At 52.2% G+C, this 24,087-nt stretch overlaps 6 protein-coding genes across 6 annotated transcripts in view; 3 read left to right on the top strand and 3 right to left on the bottom strand.

Moving 5' to 3' along the window:
- Window positions 1-984, bottom strand: part of LOC137906782 (protein tweety homolog 3-like) — a 9,335-nt gene extending 8,351 nt beyond the window's left edge. The window contains 3 exon segments of the mRNA XM_068751070.1: window positions 181-342; window positions 428-470; window positions 925-984. Of these exon segments, the coding sequence (XP_068607171.1) occupies window positions 181-342; window positions 428-470; window positions 925-984 (265 nt within the window).
- Window positions 985-3,191: 2,207 nt separating this feature from the next.
- On the top strand, window positions 3,192-5,791 carry LOC137906920 (fascin-like). Its single transcript, XM_068751218.1, has 5 exons — window positions 3,192-4,023; window positions 4,721-4,877; window positions 5,100-5,221; window positions 5,297-5,467; window positions 5,586-5,791. The coding sequence occupies exons 1-5, from the start codon at window positions 3,192-3,194 to the stop codon at window positions 5,789-5,791; spliced, it is 1,488 nt and encodes a 495-aa protein (XP_068607319.1).
- A 2,586-nt stretch (window positions 5,792-8,377) lies between these two features.
- On the top strand, window positions 8,378-9,022 carry rasd3 (RASD family member 3). The gene is given in 3 exon segments (XM_068751361.1): window positions 8,378-8,914; window positions 8,917-8,969; window positions 8,971-9,022. Coding segments are annotated over 3 exon segments (642 nt in total).
- A 1,042-nt stretch (window positions 9,023-10,064) lies between these two features.
- Window positions 10,065-13,461, top strand: plk1 (polo-like kinase 1 (Drosophila)). The gene is made up of 11 exons (XM_068751109.1): window positions 10,065-10,427; window positions 10,723-10,891; window positions 11,027-11,171; window positions 11,251-11,344; window positions 11,428-11,653; window positions 11,763-11,805; window positions 11,882-11,979; window positions 12,069-12,146; window positions 12,334-12,488; window positions 12,578-12,760; window positions 12,842-13,461. The coding sequence occupies exons 1-11, from the start codon at window positions 10,065-10,067 to the stop codon at window positions 13,013-13,015; spliced, it is 1,728 nt and encodes a 575-aa protein (XP_068607210.1). The 3' UTR covers window positions 13,016-13,461.
- Window positions 13,462-13,648: 187 nt separating this feature from the next.
- Window positions 13,649-18,590, bottom strand: palb2 (partner and localizer of BRCA2). The gene is made up of 11 exons (XM_068751069.1): window positions 18,453-18,590; window positions 18,215-18,385; window positions 17,205-18,159; window positions 15,761-17,100; window positions 15,454-15,606; window positions 15,175-15,257; window positions 14,907-15,056; window positions 14,712-14,828; window positions 14,538-14,625; window positions 14,244-14,452; window positions 13,649-14,168 (listed from the first exon to the last, which is right to left on the bottom strand). Exons 1-11 carry the CDS (start codon window positions 18,588-18,590, stop codon window positions 13,958-13,960), a joined length of 3,615 nt encoding a protein of 1,204 aa, XP_068607170.1. The 3' UTR covers window positions 13,649-13,957.
- A 1,355-nt stretch (window positions 18,591-19,945) lies between these two features.
- LOC137906855 (retinol dehydrogenase 8-like) lies at window positions 19,946-23,042 on the bottom strand. The gene is made up of 6 exons (XM_068751148.1): window positions 22,934-23,042; window positions 21,178-21,339; window positions 20,921-21,100; window positions 20,685-20,778; window positions 20,241-20,424; window positions 19,946-20,173 (listed from the first exon to the last, which is right to left on the bottom strand). Exons 1-6 carry the CDS (start codon window positions 23,040-23,042, stop codon window positions 19,946-19,948), a joined length of 957 nt encoding a protein of 318 aa, XP_068607249.1.
- Window positions 23,043-24,087: the final 1,045 nt, after the last annotated feature.

Genomic DNA, 24,087 nt, shown 5'->3' with positions numbered 1-24,087 from the left:
GACCGCACTCTGATCTCAGCGTCTGGGGTGCACCTAAAGACCAAACGCACCTTCCATCGGCTACTTCTCATCAGCAGGCTTCTGATAGGCTCTGATCGCTCTTCCCATTTAACATCTGAGCTTCTGAGGCCACTCCTCCCATCGTCCCTGTCGGACAGCGACACCTTTCTGTGAACTTACCGTGGCCGTTGCTGAGGGACCGGAGATGAGCCAGCCCGCCCTCGCCGGGCGCGTCCCCCCGGGCGTCCCCCGGGGTGTCCCCCGGGGAGGACCTCGGCAGCTTCCAAGCCGCCACCGTCACTCTTCTGGGATTCACGTTCATGCTGGAGAGGTATGGAGACCCTGCCCGGCACGCACACACATCAGATAGAAACACGCATGGGATTCGGAGATTTTACAACACCTGGGAAAATAAAATCTTACTTACTTATTGAAGGAGACTTGCTGGGAGAGTTCTTCCCTTTTGATCTCTGGTGGAGAAAATATAAGATGTTAGAGCAGAGTAAAGGTATTCAAATATTGGGCCATCCAAAAGATTTCTGTGATTTCTGTGAGGAGTTTGCACGTTCTCCCCGTGTCTCCGCGGGTTCTCTCCGGGTTCTCCGGCTTCCTCCATCCACCCAAAAAAACATGCAACTTAGGTCCAGGGTCGTTATTGAAAAGGAGAACTAATTTTCAATGAACTAAAAATAGATAAATAAATAGCAGTGATGAAATGATTTGTTTACCTTTTCCAAAAAATCACCAGAGAAAGAAAAGCCGTCCTCGACCTTGTTTGGACAGAGACGCCAGTGAGGGATGGAGAAGAAGGCCGATGAGGAGACAAACAAGGATGTGATCGCTCTGACAAACATCTGAACGACGGAGTCTTCACTGATTTGGGTTTAACTAATAATCTAGCTTTAACCCAAGCTCAGGACTCACCAGCTCCTCGCAGTCTTCGTCGCTCGCCTCCTGAGACATCTTCACAGTTGGACTAGACATCTTGGTGGGGAAAGTATTCAGTCAAGTTAGAAAACTTGCGTGTAACCCTTTCATCGCTTCCGGTCACAGAGGGTACATTTCACAGGCTGCCCGTTCAGCTAGTAGTAAATAGGCAACAAAATAGATGCTAGCAAAGCTACGAATCCGATTCTCTACTGCGTACTCTCCTCGTAAGAGATGCTGCCCGGCCTAGCTTGTCGAACTCGTTAAACTGATGCTTTCTCGACATGCAGCTGGACCTTCTCAAGCGATTGTTGCAGATTGCGTCGTCTAGCAACAAGGCAAATGTGTTAAAATAACTAAACAGGAAGTCAGAGCCAAAAGCTATCTCATCTACCTTCAAAATAATAGCATAAGCAGCGTAAACGATAGAATTTTCGTATCGGGAGCCGTGTGTTTGTACCGCGTGTATGAATATCAATGCTCATTTTATAAAAATAAAGTTTAAGTGGTCAAACATCTAAGCTATTTTTTTTAAACCCTACGTTATGCATTAATATTATTATTTTGAAAAGGTAAAACGGATGCGTCCATTACGCTACGCGGCTTCGCGGAACTAAAATGCTCACTTCGCTCCCTCCGCCTCTCTCCCTTTCCCATTGGTCGAGAGGCGCTGAGAGGAGGGCCGTAAGTAATTGCCTCCAATAGCGTTGAAGAAGGAGGTGAGCGAAACGAAAGGTAGAAGAACAACAAATCAGCATAAGGTTAGTTTAAAATATAAAACTATATATTTTGAAAACACGATTGTATTGAAGCAAATATAAATACATGTAAATATAAAATACTAAAAATCACCAGCACTATCCTGTAATTCAAAGTATTTTCTTTTGTGTACATTTCCCTTATATATAAGGGTCATCAGTTCCCATTAATAGCTCTGCAACAGGGGAGCAACATGACTCTGTAATTGACTTGAAAATCCACACCCAGCAGCGCTGTGCAGGATATGGATGCAGAGGTGGGTGTAAAGGGGCCCAGAGGACGTGGACAGAGGGACAGAGGGGACAGAGGTGGGTGTAACGGGGCCAGAGGATGTGGACAGAGGGACAGAGGGACAGAGGGGACAGGCCAGTCCAGAGCAGCCAAGGAATCACAAAGCCAGGAAACAACTGCTGCTTCCAACGGAAACCCACGCCCTAAATGTCTTCCAGAACATTTTTATTACACGCCCAGATGCAGACAATGAGGCAGAAATAATAAACTAAAATGCTGAATATCAAATCCTGCACGTGGAATCCGTGGAAAGTGTCCTTCAGCTGCAGAACGTCATCTCCTTCATGCCAGCGCAGCGCTGGAGACAAACGCTGCTCTGTCGGGCGGTGAATAACTCCATCCATGCAGAGCTGATGCAGAGCAGATCGTAATTAGTGGGGGCGGAACGTGGAACGTAATCATGTGAAGGAACGATGCTGTTTGTCTCGAAATGAGCCGACCAGCATCTCAAAGATGCTACGATGCTGCTAACCTGATTCAGATCCGAACGGTTTAGGAATCTTAGACTATTCCACATGTATATATTCCAGTTTCAGAATACTCCTGGTTTGCTTTCTAGAAATCACCTTCTCCAGACCGCTAGAATAACCCAGGACTTCTTCTGAAACCTCGGTGGACTCTGGGGTCCACTTGGGATCTTCATCGTCTTCACATGTGGAGACGTTTTTTTCTTCCAGGACTTCCTGATCCTTGATGGAACAAACCTGTTCTCCTCTCAGGGACACGTTTAAGGAGGTTTTCGTACTGAAGGAGTCGTTTGTGCTGAATGTGGGGAATATTAGAGTGTTGTTGTGTGGCTGATGCGTCCATCCAGTAAACCCACTGACCCCCCCCCCTCCCCCCCCCCCCCCCCCCCGCTCCTCTCCCTGTATCTGGGGCGTGTGCTGCTGGAGTCGGATTTGCAGTCGGGGGACGCTCCTCATCATCAGTCATCACAGAGCAGCTCCCCCTCTCTCCTCCTCCTCCTCCTCCTCCTCTCTCTGTCAGACACCCGCACACTCACCCCTTCTTCTCCCAACCCAGAGCAGCTCCTCCTCCTCCTCCTCCTCCTCCTCCTCCTCTCTGCAGACACCCGCACACTCACCCCTTCTTCTCCCAATCAGAGCAGCTCCTCCTCCTCCTCCTCTCTCCTCCTCTCTCTCAGACACGCACACTCACCCCTTCTTCTCCCAAACCAGAGCAGCGTCTCCTTCCTCCCCTTTACGCGCGGCAACATGTCTTCAGATGGCGCGGACGGCGACCTGCTCCAGATCCCTCTGGGGCTCATCAACAGCGCAGGGAAGTATCTGACGGCGGAGACCTTCGGCTTCAAGGTCAACGCGTCGGCCGGCAGCCTGAAGAAGAAGCAGACCTGGACCCTGGAGCAGAGCGGCCAGGACGGCAGCGCCGCGTTCATCCTCTCCCACCTGGGCCGCTACCTCGCCACGGACAAAGACGGCAACGTGACCGCGGACAGCGAGACGCGCGGCCGGGACTGCCGCTTCGTCATCGCCGCGCAGGAGGACGGGCGGTGGTCTCTGCAGTCCGAGCCCCACGGCCGGTACCTGGGCGGCAGCGACGACCGGATCACCTGCTTCGCGCAAACCGCCGCGCCCACCGAGCAATGGAGCGTGCACCTGGCCGTGCACCCGCAGGTCGTCCTCTACAGCTTTGCGCGCAAACGCTTCGCCCACCTGAGCGTCCGAGGGGAGCGGCAGGAGGTGTCGGTGAACCGGGACATTCCCTGGGGGGTCGACTCGCTCGTCACGCTGGTGTACCGGGACCGGCGGTACCACCTGGAGACGTCCGACAACCGTTTCCTGCGCAATGACGGCAGCCTGTCCACGGCCACGGACAAGGACACCGGCTACATGCTGGAGTTCCGCTCCGGGAAGGTGGCGATCCGGGACTGCGACGGCCGGTACCTGGCGCCCGTCGGGCCGGCCGGCGTTCTGAAGGCGGGGAAAGCCACCCGGGTCGGGAAGGACGAACTGTTCGGCCTGGAGCGCAGCCACGCGCAGGTGGTGCTGACCGCAGGTAACGAGAGGAACGTCTCCACCAGGCAAGGTGAGGCTCTGCAGCGCGACGGACCAATCACATCGTCCCATACATAGGCGCTGTGTGCGTGTGCGTGTGCGTGTGCGTGTGCGTGTTTAAGATGCCTCACAACAGAATGTGAGACCTTTGTGCCTCTTTTTCCTCCCACCATGTGTTTCCCATTACCCCCCCCCCCCCCCCCCCCCCCCCCCTGGCTCCACATTTTTCTGCGGTAATTCTACCCTCGCTTTGCGGCTGCTGGTTCAGGGTTCGCGTCGCGCTGCAGCTTCACCATCATTCTTTGTCTCAGAGCAGATTGAGAACAGACAGAGAAAGGAGGAGACCAAAGTGATGAACGAGGACAGGGAGAGACAACCGTCCACGAGACAGACGTGTCTCTGTCGGTGGAACTTTGTGCCACATGAATTCTCTTTGTCTTGTCATCGCGCGGTCTCCCTCCCAGCGTGCACATGGAACTGATCATAACCTCACAGAAGCGGATTTTGCATGTGTGTGTGTGTGTGTGTGGCATTCCTCAGGAGAGATGGACCGTGGGACAAGTAGGATAATGTCTGTCTCATTGGACAGTGTCTTTTCGGCCTTTAAATGCAGCCACGCCTTCAGAGCTCAGGACATTCGGTCCCTTCCAGTGGACTCATTCAATGAAACTGTAGAAGAGGTGAATGACCAGAGGCCACGTGGAAACTGACTGCAGACCTTTCTACAGGTATGGACCTATCGGCCAATCAGAGTGAGGAAGGGGACCAGGAAGTCTTCCAGGTGGAGATGAGCCGCGAGGAAAGGAAGTGTGCCTTCAGAACCTCTGCTGGAAAATACTGGACTCTGACAGCGAGCGGAGGCCTGCAGTGCACTGCCTCTACCAAGTACACGCACGCACGCACGCACGCACACACACACACACACACACACACACACACACACATGAATGGAATTGGTTAGGGAATAGGAATAAGTCACCAGAGGAATCCTGGGAATAACACCTGCTATTTGGTTAGATTTGGAGACACAAGTTACAGTCATTGGTTCAGATCCCCCCCCCCCCCCGGCCTGACCCACAGGCCGGTCATTGAGTTCCTCTGTCACAGGTCAGCTCACACTCTCTTCGAGCTGGAGTGGAGTGGCGGTCGCGTGCGTGCGCGTGCCTCTAACGGCAAATACGTGGTGGCCAAGAAGAACGGGCAGCTAGCGGCTACGGTCGACAACGCAGGTCAGCGATGGCACCGAGAATCCAACTCGCCTTCCTCCCTGAGTCCAGATAACTTTAATCGATCCGTCTCTACAGGGGAGGCTGAGCACTTCCTGATGAAACTGATCAACCGTCCAATCATCGTGTTCCGTGGCGAGCACGGCTTCATCGGCGCTCGCAAAGCTGGCGCGGCGACCCTGGACTCCAACCGAGCTTCGTACGATGTCTTCCAGTTGGAATTCCGCGATGGCGCTTACTCCCTCAAGGGTAAGGAATCGTTTTCCCAACCTGCCGTTTGGACTGCAGCTAAGCCTTTGAAGGCGCGGCTGACACGCAGGCGGCGTGAGTCGGGATTCAGGAGTTGTGTGTGTGTGTGCTTCTCCAGACTCCCAGGGGAAGTACTGGAGCGTTGGGGACGACTCGACGGTGGCGTGCAGCAGCGCCACCCCGGTCCGGTTCCTCTTTGAGTTCTGTGACCTCAACAAGATGGCCATTAGCACTCTGGAAGGGAAGTACCTCAAAGGAGACCACGCTGGGGGGCTGAAGGCCACTGCCGGCTCCCTGGACAGCGCCACCTTGTGGGAATACTGAGAAAGCACAGCTAGACAACAATGTCTGACACAATGCTTCAAAATACTAGATACTGCAGTGTTTAATTTGTGCACGTGTGTGTGTGTGTGTGTGTGTGTGTGTTGTTGTGCATATGTCCGGACGGATGTGTGTTAGAGATTGATGCTGATCATTTGGAAGCACCGTTTCATTTCGTATCGGTGTCTGTTGTTACTGGGCTTTTTACGGGGAGGGGAGGGGGGGGGGGGGTTGTTGTGTAATGAATGTATAACAGTGTAATTACACATTATTGTTATTTACACAAGCCGTGCCTGCCAGGTGTCGAGAGGAGGGCGGTTCTTACGTCTACCTGGCTGCCGTGGTCGAGCTGAACACGCCTAGTCTGTTGCTAAATGTTCTGCGGGCCCGATTTCACCGCTTCCATCCCCCGATCTCGTTTAAACTGGAAAGCACATCACTCGCCCGATGAAGGGGCGGGACTGGATCCCATGCCTCCGCTGTAAATAAGGCTTCATTCGTCACTGAATGTTTCTGATCATCGTAACGTTTCCGTGTGGATAAGACTGTCGAGGCTGGCAGATCGTTGCCTCTGTGCTACCTACTGCGCCAGCGTTCCTTTCTCAGGCAGACGAAAATCTGTATTCAAGCGTAATGCATCTCAAAAGGTTTGCCTGAGAACGATCGGTTCCGGAAAAGAGGGCGTGGCGCAGACGACACATGCAAATGAGCACAAATCCATACAAACGCGCAGATGGATTCGAACCGTGACACAAAAGCTGCACAATATTAACATGGACGAACGAGAGCACAGGCCCGTTGTGAAGCGTCGGCGTCCGGCGGCTGCTGCTGATGCCGTGAACACAAAGATGGAGTCGGTGACTTGTCATCTGTTGCTGTGCCTTCCAGAGCCCAGCGGCGTCTTTCTCTTTTATTCGTCTTCGTACGTCTGAACTGAACGAGAAGCCAAATAAAATGTTCGCTAAACTCAGTGCACCTCCTTCTTCTTTATTCATTACCCCCCCCCCCCAGGAGGTTCTATTTTTGATAGCCTTTGTCTTGCGCAAAAGCTACTAGATGGATCTTGATAATATAAAATCTGAAGATGGTCATACATTTTTGAAAGCGATCTGAATGCCGTAATCCAGATTGACGTGCGTTTAGATACAAGCAGGCGGTAACAGCTCAAAAAAGCATCCTCCGTTCTCCGCTGCAGGATCTCTGCGTGTTGCCACGGTAACAGGAGCAGAGAAGAGCTTGAGGAGGATCTTTTTTTGCCTTGTAATAGACGGATCTTAATAATCCTTGTGGTAAACGCAGATGCAGTTTCTCCGGCACTGACTGAATTCAGACCTTTTAAATAAAAACCTGGAGATGAGCTGCAGACGTGATGCAGCCTAACCGGAACTGGAGCTTCGGCTAATTCCGCTTCCACGCCAATACAATAATACTCCAATTCCATATATTAGCATATACATGATGAGTAAACTGCATCCCCTTTATCTTTAGGTTATAACACATTTCTACATGTCATGTCCTTTTAGGTCTGCTGTTGCCATCTAGTGTGGGCAAAGTGAAGGACAGATTTAAAGACGGCAATGTGGATTCTGTTTCTCCTCACAGCGATGCACGCTGGAATGGAATGATTAGAACTCCCATCTGGTTAGACGGTGGATGATTTAGACCTACACTTAGTCCGTTAACGCTCCTGACACTTCTCTTGTGCGGCCACCTATGGGAAATTACAGGAGGGTTCTTAACAAGGAGGTTGCAAAATCTGCAATTCATGCCCAGAAGGGAATCGGTCCATGTGTTTGGGACACGGGATGCCGGACAGCGTGCGTCCAGTGAAAACGCTGCTGCAGCAGCTGCGTCAGATTCGTTCTTGGCCAGACTGCTCTTTCTTTTTTTCGCTCATATCTTATTTGCCCTCTTGAATTTAACAGGCAGTACTGACCTTCTTGAAGGTTAGCGATAAGGCATATAGAACAAACTAAAGCACACACACAAATGCACGCACGCATTAACAAACGAGCACGTTATCTGTTTGCCCAGCGAGAGCGTCAGGGTTAGGGTTAGACAGAAAGGCAGATTTTAGCTCTGCGTCCCGAGAGAAAGACGGAGAGAAAAACGCATCGAGCTGTTCTCTGCAACCACCTGTAGAATCACTAAAGGTCAAGGGTCAAGTCCATTTTGACATGCTCTGTCATCTATAGCTACACGTTTGCAGGGTATTCTGTTGATTGATTGTTATATTTTTGCATTTTATTTGAATGTTGTCAGAGTTGCAACAGGAAATAATGTGCAAATATAGGATAAACTTTTACCAAAGACAATAAATAGAAATAGGCTGGAGGACGCAGGCCTGGAAACAAAATGCTTCTGGGCAGAATGCGTCGATCCAACACCAGCGTTGAGTTTGTTGCTGTTAAACGTTCCCGAACACACTTTCTGAACTTGACCTGCTTTTGCTCTTCATCCTCCGGAGAGAGGCAGATGAGAAGGAGGGCGCTGATTGGCTGAGAGGGTCGACCATCAGCCTATAAAGGCTTAACGAGGAGCCCGGAGCTGCTGCTGCCACACGCCGCACCTGAGAGGCTTCTGCCCGGCATGTCTCTGTCAGGACGGCCGAACACCGTCCGGCTGGCATTTCTCGGTGCAGCCGGGGTCGGTAAGACCGCGCTCATCCACCGTTTCCTCCACGACCGCTTCGAGCACAAATACACGCGCACCGTGGAGGAGCTTCACGCGCTGGAGTGCGACTTCGCGGGGTCTGGGAAGATGCGTCTGGAGATCTTGGACACGAGTGGTAGTTACTCCTTCCCGGCCATGCGACAGCTCTCCATCCGACACAGCGACGCGTTCGCCCTGGTGTACGCGGTGGACGACCCCGAGTCCCTGGAGGAGGTGCGGCGGCTGCGCGCAGAGATCTTGGAGCTGCGGGGCTGCAGGTGCGCGCCGATCACCGTCGTCGGCAGCAAGGCAGACCTGACCGAGAGCGAGGGTCGCGTGTTGTTGGCGGCTGACGTCATGGCGACGGTGGAGGGCGAGTGGGACACCAACTTCGTGGAGGCGTCGGCGCGCAGCGGCGGAAACGCGATCGGAGTGTTTGGGGCGCTGCTTCAACAGGTGGACCTGCCGCACCGCGGCCGCACCGGCGGAGCCCCGCGGGGGTGCGCCGCAGGGACACGATGCCCAGACCCGGTCAAGAAACGACCACCTCTGAAGAAGGCCAACAGCTGCGTTCTGTCCTAGAACATTGCGCGTAATGGCGCACGCTGCAGCTGGTCCCTGAAACTTCCGACTGCAATGTTCGGTGTCGTTTAAGGATCTGCGCTGCTTTAATGCTATTCTATATATTTTTTCCCCACTTTTTTGTGTGCAGGACAATATTTTGTATCCTAAGGAAATAAAACCTTTCAATTGATCCTTGTCTGTATCGTGTCAAACTTTATGAATATACACTTCATTCTTGATAAAATTGTATTAAATACTATGCGTTTTAGGCTGAAATACAGTATAACGACAAAAGATATTTCTCCTTTTATCAAACTGTCCTTCAAAAACGCAAAAGACCATATATAATCTCAAATAAAAAAAGCAGCATTTGCTACCATTATTAGCATCTATTGATACACAAAGTGGATATTAAGAGCAATCCTTTAGACTAGAAAGCCTTTATTGTCATTGCATAGTGGATATACAACGATATTAGGATGTATTTATTTGCACAATGTCACATCGTTCTCCTAAACTAATGTCATGTGTTTAAATCCCTTTTTTGACCACATTTCCCGAAAACCCCTATTTTATGAACGGAATCGACGGTAACAATCATTCAACCAATCATATCGCACAAGTGAGACAATCTCGCCCAGTGATTGGCTATATTTGCGCTAACCTTCCCACAATGCATCGTGGCCCTGCCTTAGAATTCAAATGGCAGCGACCAATCAGAGAGCGTCTTAACGACCGGGGCAGTATTTTAAACTTGTATCTGACGCTGTTGTCTAAAGGCAGGACGGGGCAGCGCTGCGGCTAACGAGGGAGGCTATTGGGGAGTCGATTCATGTCTGCGTTTGATGTTTTGGGATCGTTTTATCGTTTAGTGAAAACTTCAAATATTGTTCGCGTTAGTTTAGGGTTTTCCCACAGGTGTATGGATACAAGCTAGCTTGGACGGCTAATCTGAGGTCGGTTAAGGTAGGGTTAGCGATAGTTGGGCCCTCGTTACGCACGGCCGCCGAGGCGTTTTAAAGGTTGATCTTAAAGTCACGGAAGATTAATTTGATTCAAAATGAGTGCAGGCATTGCGAAACCGACAAACCCGTCGGCACACGTCGACCCGAAGTCGGCTCCTCTCAAAGAGATTCCGGATGTTCTGGTTGACAAACGCACTTCGAAAATATACGCGAGAGGAAGATTCCTCGGGAAAGGTGGTTTCGCCAAATGCTACGAGATCACGGATGTGGAGACGAAGCAAGTGTTCGCCGGGAAAATCGTCCCCAAGTCGCTGATCCTGAAGCAGCACCAGAGAGAGAAGATGACCTCTGAGATCTCCATTCACCAGAGCCTGGAGCACCAGAACATCGTCGGCTTCCACGGCTTCTTCGAGGACGACGACTTCGTCTTCGTCGTCCTGGAAATCTGCAGGAGGAGGGTGAGTGCGAGGCCGACATCTTTAGCCAGTCCTGCTGGGGGGGGGGGGGGGGGTGAAATTACAAGAAGAGCCGAGTTCAGTTTTTTAGGTGTCTCAATAAAATGACCTAAATATTTAACGTCAAATCTGCTATTCTAGAAAAACAGAAACGTTGTTGTCGACCTTATTCCTCTTTGGTGCGACCCTGATCACATCCAGATGTTTGGAATCGCTCTCCAGTCCATCCACTAACTTTTTTGGGGTTTTTAAATCACTCTGTTGCAGGGTTTAAATTCTATTTTAATTTCTGTTTCAGTCCTTGCTGGAGCTGCACAAGCGGCGTAAGGCCGTGACTGAACCCGAGGCTCGCTACTACATGACCCAAATGCTGAAGGGGGTCCAGTACCTGCACAAGAACAGGGTCATCCACAGAGACCTGAAACTGGGAAACATCTTCCTCAACGACGACATGGAGCTCAAGATAGGTAGTTACAAACGGTTCCGTTTCGGGTCTCCGGTCGTACCCGGGCCCCCCCTTTAACGGACGGAAACACAAACCATCTGATAAATTCACGTGTCCTGGGACGTTCGCGTAGGACGAGCTAATTCTCTTCTCTCAGGGGACTTTGGTTTGGCCACGAAGATCGAGTTTGACGGCGAGAGAAAGAAGACGTTGTGTGGAACGCCCAACTACATCGCCCCCGAGGTGCTCTGTAAGAAGGGCCACAGCTACGAGGTGGACGTCTGGTCGCTCGGCTGCATATTGTGAGTCCGAGCCCTCGCCCTCGCCCTCGCCGCCGGAACCGGCCCGGCTGGCTGCTGAACGCTGCCTCTCCTCCCTTAGGTACACGTTGCTGGTGGGGAAGCCCCCGTTTGAGACCTCCTGCCTGAAGGAGACCTACAACCGCATCAAGAAGAACAACTACACCGTCCCCTGGGTGAGCTGGACGAGTGTAGCACGCAGTCGTCTTCTCTTCCCCCCCCCCCGTGGCGTCGCTTGAATGTCCGCCCGTCCCTGCAGCACGTCAACCCGGCCGCGGCCTCCCTCATCAAGCGGATGCTGCACGCCGACCCCGCCCAAAGGCCCACCATCGGCGAGCTGCAGGCGGACGAGTTCTTGACGTCTGGCTACGTCCCCTCGCGTCTGCCCACGACTTGCCTCACCGTGCCGCCGAGGTTCTCCATGGGCCCCTCGGCGTCCGCGGAGCTTCACCAGAGACGCCCGCTGGCTGCTATTGACAACAAGGGTAACGCCTCGACCGGAAGTTCACCCGGGGGGGGGGGGGGGGGGGGGGCTGTGTCTGCATCTTTTTGGCGCCCAGGAAGTGTTAATTTTGGGTTTCTTCCTCTTTCCAGAAGGGACGGAGCAGCTGGATGCGAAGGACGAGCCCGCGCAGAGGTGAAGTCTCGGTTCAGCTCTCTTCTGATCGAGCATTAAATGACTGAGTTGTAACGCCTCCTTGTGGTCCGTACAGGGAGGTGGAACCGGCAGAAACCCACCTGAAGGACCTGATGCAGCAGCTCAACAGCGTCATCGCGGCGAAGCCCTCCGAGAAGGCCGTCATCTGCCAAGGTGAGTCCGGCTCCTCGCCGCCGGAGGCGTCCTGTTCCAGCGTCCGTCTCTTTGCTGTCCCGCTGGAAGACACAGTCTGTTGTTTTCAGAAGAGGCCGAGGATCCGGCGTGTATCCCCATCTTCTGGATCAGCAAGTGGGTCGACTACTCCGACAAATACGGATTAGGTGAGAGTCCACGTCCCAGTCGGGTTTAAACCGTCGTTAAGCACAAGGTTTGGCTGATGGTCGTAACGGCGGCTCGAAGACAGACGCCTTTATCTCGGCGCTGCGTGTCCCGCAAAGACGCGTCGGAGTACAAACAGGAAGTGCTGCAGTTCGTCCAATCAGAGGACAGACTTACGGTGTCTTCCAGGCTACCAGCTCTGTGACAACAGCGTGGGCGTGCTGTTCAACGATTACACCCGCCTGATCATGTACGCCGACGGGGACAGTCTGCAGTACATCAACAAGACGGCGGCTGAGTCGTACCTCAACGTGCGCTCCTACCCGTCGACTCTCAACAAGAAGGTCGGCGTGGAGCTCGACGTCTACGTCTTCCACCCACGAATGACGATCTTAATTGATTGCATGTTCTTCTCCCCCTTTTATTTTTAAAGATAACGCTGCTGAAATATTTCCGTAATTACATGAGCGAGCATCTGCTGAAGGCGGGCGCTAACATCGCGCGGCGGGAGGGAGACGAGCTCGCCCGGCTGCCGTACCTCTCCCACTGGTTCAGGACCAAGAGCGCCATCGTCCTGCACCTCACCAACGGCATCGTCCAGATCAATTTCTTCCAGGTAGGAACCCCCCCCCCCCCTCCTGATGATGCTCTGCCCTGTCCATGAATCCTGAGCCTGCGTCGTCCGTCCCGCTGCTAGGACCACACCAAGCTGATCCTCTGCCCGCTGATGGCCGCGGTGACCTACATCGACGAGAAGCGAGAGTTCCGTACCTACAAGCTGTCCCTGCTGGAGGAGTTCGGCTGCACCAAGGAGCTGGCCAGCCGCCTCCGATACGCCAAGCTGATGGTGGAGAAGATGCTGGACAAATAGAAGAGCGTCTCCAATCACTGCGTCTTTAATCGCTGGTCACCTCTCCCTGTCCACCGGAGCACATCCCACGTTCCCGTGCCGTCTCGGAGGCTTCGACTCGTAGCTCGTCATTTACTTCCCCGCGTAGCCACTGGTTTCTGTTCCTGTTGTGAAGAGAAATCTCTATCTTCAGCTTTTTTTTTTTTTTATAAATCAAGCTTACTCTTGACAGACGTGCTCCTGACGAAGTCGTCTGAGCCGGGCGGGACGGGGACGCCGGGCGAGGTGATCAGTCCGAGTCCAAGAGGAGAAGCGGCTCGGATTCACCCCCGGTTTAAATGTGCCTGCATTTCCTCTGCTTCTGTAACATTCGTCTTGAGCCGTGAGTTGAGGCCTGACGTGTGGATGCGGAGGAGCGCTTGTTCTCTCCACACGCTTTGTTTTTAGATGTTTCATTTTAAACAACATGTACAAAGTTGTAGATACAGTGGAACGTTGTGAAGAGGACATTACTCATTTAAATAAAGACCATCTTAAACAAACGTCTTCGTGTTTATTATCGCCACCTACTGGTCGAGGTTGGTCTGACTTTTCCAAGCATTATAAGCAGACGAAATGTCAATCACCAGAATTTTATTTCTCTTTCAATGTAGGAATTACAAACACATTCAACTAAACAGTGAGGAAGCAGCAGCCGTGATAAAACGCTTTTACGGATTCAAGCCGTCTCCTGAACTAGAATGTCTGAACAAAGATAAGCGGGTTCAGTGTCTGAAATGAGACAAAGGCTGGAGGGACACGTTTAACGCGCCGGTTCAGTCAGCGACAGAAAGGTCTTCGTTGTTCCGGTTTAGTCAGTCTGAAGCTCTTAAATGAATAAAACTTTAAAAGGCGTCTCTCGACTGAAATCTCTTTTAAAATGCTCCATATTTCTGTTTCCACTCGTTTGAAGCGATCCCGTCTTTAACGGTGAAGTCGGTGTAAAGTGACGTCTCCGTTGTGGTGTCCCATCAGCAGCGTGCCTCCCCCCCCCCACCGCGCCAGCTGCCAGCCTTCGCTCTCAGGAGCCCCCACCGTCCAGGAGGCCCCCCGGCCCCCGAGCTCCCACACGCAGACGCAGCCGCTCTGGCTCAGGCCCACCACGCTGCGGCTGCTGACGTCGGCTTCACACAGCCTGTGGAGCAGAGGCGGGTCTGAGTCCGGGTTACGTGACAGACGACCCCCCCCCGGCCCCCAGACGTCACCTTACCTGCCGGACCAGGACGTGGGCGGATACAGCCGAGACGCCGGGGTGGATTTCCCATTCAGCGGGTTAATTGCGACCAATGAAAGCGGCGCAGTCTGTTTTCTTCCCTCCCTTCCCTCCTCCAAAAAGACGGACTCTTTTTCCGTGTCCTGGGTTTCCTCGTCCCCCAGGGAGCAGAGGAACTGATGCTGCAGCAGGACGAACAGCACTCCCTGTGGACAGAAGAACAGCGTGTTGGAGCGGGACAACGGCGGGACGACGGCGGGACGACGGCGCCCGCGCAGCCAGCAGACTCACGCAGTAGGAGTAGCCGCTGAGGCAGGCGGCGTGCGATACGCCGTCTCCAAACGTCAGCCTTCGCAGCAGATGCCCGGTCCTTAGGTTCCTTTTTAGGAGGGTGGCGAAACGACAGATCTTATTGGGTCAGGAAAACACGAACACGGTAACGTAAAGGGGGGCAGCGGTTCACACCAAACAAAGAGGCGTCCGCCGTCGTCCGTGCCGATCAGAGCATCCGGAAGTCCGTCCACTGGAGCGAGAGCCCCGACGCAAACGCCGGGGGACACGAGGGGCCGGGAGTTCAGCGTGCTAGAAGACGGGGGGACGAAAGCCTGAGACTTCCTGTGCGATGAGAAACGCTAGAATTCAACGGCAGCTCTGCCTTACCTGCCGCCGTCCGACAGCGTGGACACCTGCAGGGCGGAGCCAGACGCCGCGTGGAAGGAGGCCACCACTCTGGATTTGGGCATTCCCACGACAGCCTGGACAAGCCCCTCGTAGAAAAGCAGCTGAAGGAGGCCGGCGCAGGACAGCAGCCTGTCCAAACAGACAAAAACACGGGTTCATTTCTGAAACGCTGAAACACTAAAAACGTACAGCAATAAAATAAAATGTAAAAAAAGCAGCGGAGCGTGCGTCGATGTGCCGCGTTCACCTCACTTCGGTGATTTCTAACTGACCCAGCGTCACACACATCAGCCCGGAGGCGTCCGGAACCGGAAACACGTTGATCACAGGCTGGAAACAAATCATTAAAATGATTACCAACTTATAGCGTCACGTCGTCCAGCGGCGCTCGTGTAGCATCGACAGACGACGACCGAGTCATCTCCATCGTTTCATCATGTACAGCTTTATTGGTGACAACCAAACAAATAATAACACCTGGACAGGAAGTTTTATTTTGAAAGGTAACACACGCCCACATGCTCACCTTATTGAAGGTCCAGGTGTGCGTCAAGCTCCAATCAGACGCTGCGGTCGGGCTCCAGAGACAAACCGCCCATTTTCCAGCTGCTGCGACGTAGAAACCTCCCGAGGACGCGGGAAGACAGCAAACGTCCACCAGACGCCCCCCCGCGGGGGCCTGAACACACACAGACACACACAGACACACACAGACACACACAGACACACACGGACACACACAGACACACACGGACACACACAGACACACACTCGGTTCAGTTCCTGAGGCTGTCGCACGGTGAAGTGGATCACGAACCGATGACCGGGCTAACCGTTAGTGTGGCTGCGCGTCTCGCGTGTCCGTCCTGTGACTCGACCCCGGGGGTCGTCGGGAGCGCCGGGGGGTCGACCCGCCCCGACAAGGCCTGGGTGTGAGCAGCGGGGGGGCTGGGGGGGAGGGGAGTGAGGGACGGACAGGGAGACAGAGCTGGAGGGGACCGGGCCTGGCTGGACGGGCTAAAAGGGGGAGGCAGAATGAGCGCTGGGGCAGAGGGAGAGGCTGTCGGGGGGAGGGCAGCAGGTTCGGGGAGGGGGGTGACGCCCAGCGTTGGTAGATTTGGGTGGGAATCGAGGGCAGAGGAGGAAGGAGGGCTGAGCAGCAGCTGGGACCCGGGTCTGTGCAGCGGGGGGGGACTCGTGGCGTCTCCCGTTAACTCTTTGGACGGAGGACTCGCTTCGTGACTCTGAACCGGAGACTCTCCTGGACCGACACGCTCATCGCGTCCCCGCCCAGCGGCAGCTTCGTCTTCGCTTTGGTGGCTCGCAGACGTCTCGTCCTCCGGAGGACGGACCGGTGGCGTCTGTCCTTCCGACCGACTGACGGTCACGTCCTCCGGAGGACGGACCGGTGGCGTCTGTCCTTCCGACCGACTGACGGTCACGTCCTCCGGAGGACGGGCCGGTGGCGTCTGTCCTTCCGACCGGCTGACGGTCACGTCCTCCGGAGGACGGACCGGTGGCGTCTGTCCTTCCGACCGGCTGACGGTCACGTCCTCCTTGTCTTCAGGTCCGTCAGCAGAGACGCTGCGAGGCTGCTCAACGGATCCCCGTTTGGTCATGCATGAGACGTGGATCTGGCGAGGACAGGACGGGCTGACGGGACTTGTCTCTTTAGCGCCATCATGGACCTGCGACACGGACGCTGAGGCCCGACGCCGTGGGGGAACGGGATCCGTCTGCCGCTCGCCGGTAGACTCGCTCGCTGATTCACCTGCAGGATGGCGTTCTGCGATCGCGTTCTGGGCGTCCGACGCATCCCGCCGTCCTTCAGCGGGATCGGACGAACGCGAGGTCGCGGGCGTGAGGCTGAGCGGGAGCGGAAGCGGCGCGACCGCCTCGCCGTCGCCGCGGAGAGCCTCGTAGCGCCGGGCGCTGCGCCGCGTGTTGTAAGACGGCGACGCAAAAAGCTCAACCCCTGTTTCCACGGCGACCTGGCGGAGCTTGTGCAGCTTCAAAGAGGCAAACTGATCATCGGGAAGATGGAAGTCTTGGAGGAGGTCAAAGGTCATCAGGTTTTTCACGAGTTGGCCGAGGGACAGAGCGGAGGGAGGAAGAAGAGCAGCGTGCGCAGACGGAGAGGAGGGCAGGAGGAGGGACTGGCAGGTGTCGGCACCTGTGGGATGAAAGGAAAGAAACGCGGTCCTTTGATGTGCTTCCTCATTTACGAATGTTCAGCGGTTTAACTATTAACTATTAATAACACATCGGGGTCCTTACTTGTCTGTGAAGATCTGCTCGTTCTGCCGTTTCCGTTCAGGAAGACGGAATAGACCGGCCGTCCGGCGGCAGAGCGGGACGCGGCTGGGGTCCCGCCAGAGGACGGCGGCGTCGGCGTGCTGCGGGCGGAGGCGGGCCGGGCCTCGCCGTCCAAACTGAGGGCGAGTCGTGACGTCTGCGGTCTCCTCCTGCTTCGCCTCCTCTTCCTGCCTCTCGATGGAGGCGCAGTGGCGATGGTGGGCGAAGCACAAGCGTCCGCGTCCATCCGACAAGCCGAGCGTCCATCCGACGGAGAGAGCGTGCGGCCCGTCGGTCCGCGGCCTCGGCTCCTGCGATGTCGTCCCACGTCCAGCTGGGACAGGATGGCGGTCTGCGTGCCGGGCTGGCTCCGTGACGATGTCATGCGTCTCGTGGTTCGGACGTAGTACTCCGCTGGGAAAAGTAGTCCCTCCACTAGAGTACGGGATTCCGGGAGCCCAGCTCCCCTTACCTCACTCCCGGTTTGAATGTCTTTATGTTCCTTCTCCTCCGTCTCACGTGTGAGCAGCGGAGAGGCCGACTCGGCTCCAGATCTCACCTCTGCATCTTTTTCTCTTTGTTCTTGTCCTCCTTGTTTCCCGTTTCCCTCCGTCTCTCCTGTCTTAGAAGCGTTCCAATGTGAAAGCAGCAGAGAGGGAGATTCTGATTCTGTATCAGACGACTGATCTTCACTTCTACCGACAACCTCTGTTTTGAGGTCAGTCTCCATTCGTCCTCCACTCGGCTCCCGTCCTTCTTCACCGACGTCCACGCCAGCCTCGCTACACCTCCTTTCCAAGCGCAGACGGCTGCGCCGAGACCTGAGGCGCAGGGCAGGACCGGGTCTGAGATCTTTGGCGGCATCGCAGCAGGGACGTTCCGTTTGGGGACCATCAGAGGGGAGCGAGGATCTGATCACCTGGGGCGTCCTGCTGTTCTCAGAAACTGCAGCAGCTGGTGAAAGACAGAAAATCACTTCTCAGAGCAGTGACGGCGTTAATGTTTTCAGATGTTGGGATAGACTCACCTGTAGGTATACCTGACGCTGTCCCGTCGGTGGTCGGCGGTGCAGGTGAAGCATCCTTGGGGCTCGGGTTCGATGCCCCCGCTGGGTCTCTCTGATCCTGGTGGTTTTTCTGCACGGCTTCTGAGCGCTCAGCACGCTGTAAGAGACGAACCTGCAGGTCAGAGACAGACCTGATAGAAATAAAACACCGTCGTGAGCCGCACCTGTAGCCTCTGGACTGTCCGTAGGTACTCCTTCTGCAGCAGAGTCAACTTCCTGCGAAGCTTCTCCTTGTCGTCGCAGTGCAGCGTGGTCCTCAGACGCTCCTCGCAGTGGAGGGCGTCCCCCGCGTCACTCTCCATCCCGGGCGCTCCACCAGCTAGCTAGCTAGCAAGACGTGCGGTGCGGTCGGTGTAGCGCCTTGTAGCTTCAAATGCTATCAAATGCTATCTTTGCCCGGGATAGACATTAACGTTGCGAGTTAATAACAAAACAAACACTTCTATTTTAACCCGTTAAAATGACTAAAGTGCTCTGTAACTTACATCTTTGGCAGACTTACTTACGTCAACGTTGTTGATTTTTAGCGATCGATCTTGCGTGTATCGATTTAGTTCTAATTTCCCGCAAGTCCCAGGCGAGAGCAGTCGACACCAGATGACTCGATCGACGCAACAGGTAAAAGGAGCATTTTTTCTTTCTCCTTAAATCGAAATACCTTTGAAAAATACATTGTTTAACTGTATATTTCTATAAATACCTAGAGTAGCAAGCATGCGGGATTGTTTTTGTTAGTTCGCCGCTTATCTCGTCAAGATAAAATGAACATTGAGCTCGTATAAACTAAATAACCCACTAGAATCCAACCCAATTAACTAGTTTTCTATTTCTCCCTCCTTGTTTCTCAAATTTGTGGCAACAGCCAAAGTTTCCTTATATAGCAAAAATATTTAGTAAGAAAAAGTAGTGAAATAACAAACTATAATTCCAATATTTTATTCTTTCTATATGATGTAAATGTCCTACGTTTAATTAAAAGATAAGAGAAGATTCTTTCGTTTGACGTTTTTACATTGTACCAAAATATATTTATTCACAAACAGAACCGTTTTCCACAGGCGTAAATAACCTTTTCAGAAGGTGTCTGTTTTTTAACACATGGCTGTACTAAACCACTTTCAGTACTAGACTTTTTACTTTTGTTATGTATTTGAAACAAAGACAGGCAATTTAACCAAATACATGCAGTGTACTTTTCTTGTACTAATAGGCAGTAAAGCATAATTCTCAACATTTTCCCTAATTTAATTTGGTCCAGCCCCCCTGTCGGACTTCCGCTTTCAACTGTGACTTTGTGAAAGGAATCAATCAAGACAATATGTTATATATGACAAATTTTAATGTTTGTATATCTGCTGCAGTACATTGCTGTAAACGTGTACTTAGACAGTATTTGTAGGACTATCTTTCAGAACCAATGAGAAATAAACCAGAAATATGAATCAGTCTGGATTGATGAATTACATTCCATCATATAATTCCAATTTATTTGGCACTAGCAAATCTCGTATTAAATGTGTGCATGTACAAGCTACGAGAGAACAGGACCGTCTATGTACTCTTAAACACTGTTGATGAGATGCATTTGTTTTCCCTAATCTGGGGAAGCATGATATTTTTTGTGTACTTGTGCGTATACAACAAATACAGCGACCTTCTAGTTGGGTGAAACCGTCCTGCTCCTCAGACATCCGCAGGTGAGATACTTCAGGGCGGTGACGCTGACGTGCATCAGGGGACCCAGGTTGAAGAGCATGTGGTAGAAAGCGCGGACAGACAGGCCCCCGGTTTCGTCGGCGTATTTCAGCGCGACAATGGGCGTGTACAAGGGGTTGGTCAGATTACGGAAACGTGGGCTGCTCGCTTCAATCACTTTCTTGGTACACTGCAGAGAGCGACAGGATGAGCATGTTGCTTAGGAATATAGGCGGAGTCAGAGGCCGTGATCTTACCCTGGCGATGTCATCGGCCGTTTGTCCAAAGGTCTCGAAGATGTCAACAGAAGAAGGAAGGTAGACGTTCTTGAAGTAATGCAAAGTATCAGGATCTGCTCCGGGGTACTCCTTCTCCTTCACGTCCTCAATCATCTTCGCCTCGAACTCTGTGTGAACTGGGCCGGGCTCAATCAGCGACAGTCTGTGAAGAGGGACGCAGAATGACGTGAGGGGAAAAGACCCCATTCATCCCCGTAGCATTTAAATAAAGGATTTAAAATGCTGTTTGAACCCTTCAACATTCATGTAAAAAAAAGATCGAAGGTGACGACCTCCTGTAATGTTTTACGGACTATTTAATTCGGTGTAAATGTACAACAGAAGAAACTAATGTCAGGAATCACCCTTTGCAGCCGATCAGACTCTTTCTACGAGGGAGGGGAGTCGATCAGACGCACTCACGTGACGTTAAACTTCAGGAGCTGCACGGCCAAACTCTCGCAGAAGCCCTCCATCGCAAACTTGGAAGCTGCGTACACATCATTAAACACCACGCCTACGGGAACACAGCGGCTGTTTCATTTAAGACCTGAACCCTTTAACAGATTTAACTCCTAGACCCACTCTAACATTCAGAGAACGCCGGGCAGAAGCGTCCCGACCACGCCCCGCCTCTCGTCACACAATCGCCGGCTAACCTTGCAGTCCCATCACGCTGCTGACCACGATGATGTGTCCTCCGTTCCTCCTCTTCATGTCAGGCATCACCTCCTTGATCATGCGGATCACGCCGAAGAAGTTGGTCTCAAACACTTTCTTCATCTCCTCGATGGGGATGCTTTCCACCGGGCCCACGAGGCCGATGCCTGCGTTATTGACTATTCAAGAGGAGCCGGCATCGCGTTAGGGCGGCACAAGCAACGCACGATTCACTGAGAGGAGGTCGGACACCCACTGAGCACGTCCACGTGTCGATCCTTGATGCCGTCAAGGCACCGTTTGACCGACTCGTCTCCGCAGACGTCCAGCACCGCCAGAGAAAGAGTCTTTCCATATGCATCCCCGGCGGCTTCCACCAGCTTATCCTTACGTTTCAGATCGCGCATTGTTGCTATGACTACAGTGAGAGGGAGAAAATGAATTGGAAGCAGCAGGGTCAACAATTGGTTCTCTTGTTCTCAGATATGTTGCTGTGGACTAAAGACCCGTATCCTTGCTGGTGGTTCAGACTGGGCTTGGAAATTATTCTGACATTCCTGCTGCCCTTTGGATGAGGCCGACTGACTAGTGGAGGGATTCCCATGAAAAGCCCCGCTTAGACACGCCCCCATACGCGATTTAATGTACAATCCTTGTGACTTTTCATGTATTCTGTGTCTACCTTCAAAGCTAAAGGCGTTCCGATTAGCTCAGTGATGCGCCTCCACCTCTTCAATCAGATAAATCAAATGAAAACGTCTCCCTCATGCCATTTTGTTTTGCGTGTTGGATTCGCACTTTTCATTGCTGCTGTTTGCCAGTAGCTGTCTTATAATTATGCGCTTTGATTTTCCATGGGCTGCATCCAAGTGTGATTTTCTGACACTCCCCTTCCTACCTGCTTCTCAAGGTTCTAAGCCTTCATGTTTGCTGCCGCGAATAAGGCAATAGATGTGTGATTTGAGTCGACCTGCCCGGGGGCAAATAAGCACACAGAGAGACATTGATACCATCTGGAGAGTCAGAAGGAGTTCATTGGTTCTGGCTGAATGCAGGTTCAAACAAGGGAAAAGAACAAATAAGGTTTTTCACATTTTCCCGTCCTGAATCCTCCTATTTAATTTGTTCCTCAATTCACACTGCCAGTAACGGACCGATATAACAACAGTGGATAAGTCTAAAGATAGTCATCGTAGTAAAGAGGGTCCTAAGTAGCTCTAATATAGACTCTTGTCAGTTTCTGCATCAGCATTAGAGTCTCTCGGTGACGCTTGCACCACCTGCCCCTTCCAGGAATAGCCCTCAGCAGCTCGTCAGCCACAATGGAGCTCAGTGCGGCATCGATTAGCCTAAGCCAGGCCGTAGTCGGGCTTCAGTTGTTGTTCCGTGTGTATGTGAGAGCGAATAAAGGTTAAGTTGGGTCATTCGCGGAAATGAAACACTGACTGAACCGTGTATTTTTAAATGTATTTTTGTTGTTTCCTGTTTCCTGTCACAACAACCCGCTTGAGTCGCATGCATTTATGTCTTGCATTCTGAAATATAAAGAAATATAATATAATATATATATAATATAAAAACTGAATGGCTTAATGTCAAGGTGGAGTAGAAAACAATTGATAGTCAAAACTAATACATTTATATTTTCCAAAACGACCAATACTTTTCCTAATACTTAACTTTGATGCAAAATAAAGATGATTTTTATTTTTTTAGGAATAAGATTTGAGCAGCTTTCTTGAAGGTTCAGTTCTGTATTTTTGTCGGGCTTCAGGGGAAACATTTGCACCGTAACTTATAAAACCTCAAACAAATAGATCAGACAGTCTTAAACCAATTCATTTAAAAATAAGTGGTTCTGTTTTTTAATGTATTCAATCAGTATTCGATGGGTTAGAGTGAGAGTCAGTGGGCTTGGTCTCTTATTTCTAACTAACTGTATTGCTACTGGACCGTGCTTCCTCTTCTCGCTCGTTCACACGCAGGTAACGGATCCGGGACGGCGCGCCTACCGTGATAACGCCTCTGCTCGTCCTTGGCCAGCATCACAGCCATCCTCAGGCCGATACCGGAGGAGCAGCCGGTGATCAGCACCACTTTCTGCCCGGGAGCCGCCGCCATGGTGCCCCCGCTGCCAGACTGAGCCGCCAGCAGACGGGCAGACGCCCAAGGACGAGTGGTGAACGGAGGTAAGAGGATAAGACAGACGGAGTCACATGGGCAAGATTATCCGACCGGCATTCAGCCTCTCATCCAGCCGGATCGTCTGATCACCAGATCATCTGATCACCTGAACGCCAGCAGTTTTAAAGTTTGACAAGGTTCTGTTCAGGAAAGAGAAATGGCATCAGCCAACGGGCAACACGGTTTGAACCCGAGTGGAGCGGATTCTGCTGCTGCCCTTCCTGATCGAAGAAACGGGAAACACGATGATGCCAGCGGATGATTATTATTGATCAATAAAAGAAAGTTATTTCTGTCTCATCTATTTATCTAGAGCAGTATAACGAACATTTAGTGTTTACACACACACACACACACACACACAGATCCCATCGGTATCATTTTCCTCCATTTTTATCTGAAGTATAAATTGACTCTTTAAATATACGCGCGAGAATAAACCTGATCCTGTAACTATCAGGATCAGGTCTATTGATTCTTGACATTAAGGACTATAATATTTACCACCGTCTTACGACAGACTAATGTAAATGCGAGGTGAGCCAGCAGAGCCTTGCAGGTATTCGTGTGTATATGTATACATGTGTGTACATGTACGGCGCTCTAATGCCGTCCGCCTCTTTCACCCAATTAAATTCTCCCAAAACCCCCTAAAAGGTTTCCGACGCCTCCCAGTGAGTGGTTCCGTCTGAAGTTTCCACATGAGAGATAAAGAATGACAAACTTTAGAAGTAGAAAACAGGGAGAACATTTTGTTGTTACCATGCCGATAGGAGGAATATACAGTACCTATATCCACCGGAGTGTGTTTGAAGAGCGTGTTGGTTGGGTGGGCAAAGACAGACAGGCGCTGGAATTTGGAATCTGCTGCAGCATATTTTTATCAGTTGGGCAGCAGCGTTGTCCTGTCCCAGCATGCTGTGTGTGTGTGTGTGTGTGTGTGTGTGTGTGTGTGTGTGTGTGTGTGTGTGTGTGTCTGTGT

This window comes from Brachionichthys hirsutus, chromosome 17, assembly GCF_040956055.1.
Source record: "Brachionichthys hirsutus isolate HB-005 chromosome 17, CSIRO-AGI_Bhir_v1, whole genome shotgun sequence".
NCBI classification, from domain to species: Eukaryota; Metazoa; Chordata; class Actinopteri; order Lophiiformes; family Brachionichthyidae; genus Brachionichthys; species Brachionichthys hirsutus.
Note: the sequence above shows the minus strand (reverse complement) of the source record. Positions and strands in the feature narration are given on the sequence as shown.

Coding starts and splice junctions, on each gene's coding strand:
- LOC137906920 (XM_068751218.1), top strand. CDS start 3,192: ATGTCTTCAGATGGCGCGGACGGCGACCTGCTCCAGATCCCTCTGGGG. Junction 5,222..5,296: donor GGCTACGGTCGACAACGCAG/GTCAGCGATGGC, acceptor CCGTCTCTACAG/GGGAGGCTGAGCACTTCCTG. Junction 5,468..5,585: donor TGGCGCTTACTCCCTCAAGG/GTAAGGAATCGT, acceptor GTGCTTCTCCAG/ACTCCCAGGGGAAGTACTGG.
- palb2 (XM_068751069.1), bottom strand. CDS start 18,590: ATGGAGAGTGACGCGGGGGACGCCCTCCACTGCGAGGAGCGTCTGAGG. Junction 18,386..18,452: donor GGACAGTCCAGAGGCTACAG/GTGCGGCTCACG, acceptor CGTCTCTTACAG/CGTGCTGAGCGCTCAGAAGC. Junction 14,626..14,711: donor GGCGGACGCCTCTTTGTTTG/GTGTGAACCGCT, acceptor CCTCCTAAAAAG/GAACCTAAGGACCGGGCATC.
- plk1 (XM_068751109.1), top strand. CDS start 10,065: ATGAGTGCAGGCATTGCGAAACCGACAAACCCGTCGGCACACGTCGAC. Junction 11,172..11,250: donor TGGTCGCTCGGCTGCATATT/GTGAGTCCGAGC, acceptor CTCCTCCCTTAG/GTACACGTTGCTGGTGGGGA. Junction 12,489..12,577: donor CGTCGACTCTCAACAAGAAG/GTCGGCGTGGAG, acceptor TTATTTTTAAAG/ATAACGCTGCTGAAATATTT.
- LOC137906855 (XM_068751148.1), bottom strand. CDS start 23,042: ATGGCGGCGGCTCCCGGGCAGAAAGTGGTGCTGATCACCGGCTGCTCC. Junction 21,340..22,933: donor CGAGCAGAGGCGTTATCACG/GTAGGCGCGCCG, acceptor CTCTCACTGTAG/TCATAGCAACAATGCGCGAT. Junction 20,779..20,920: donor CAGCGTGATGGGACTGCAAG/GTTAGCCGGCGA, acceptor GTGTTCCCGTAG/GCGTGGTGTTTAATGATGTG.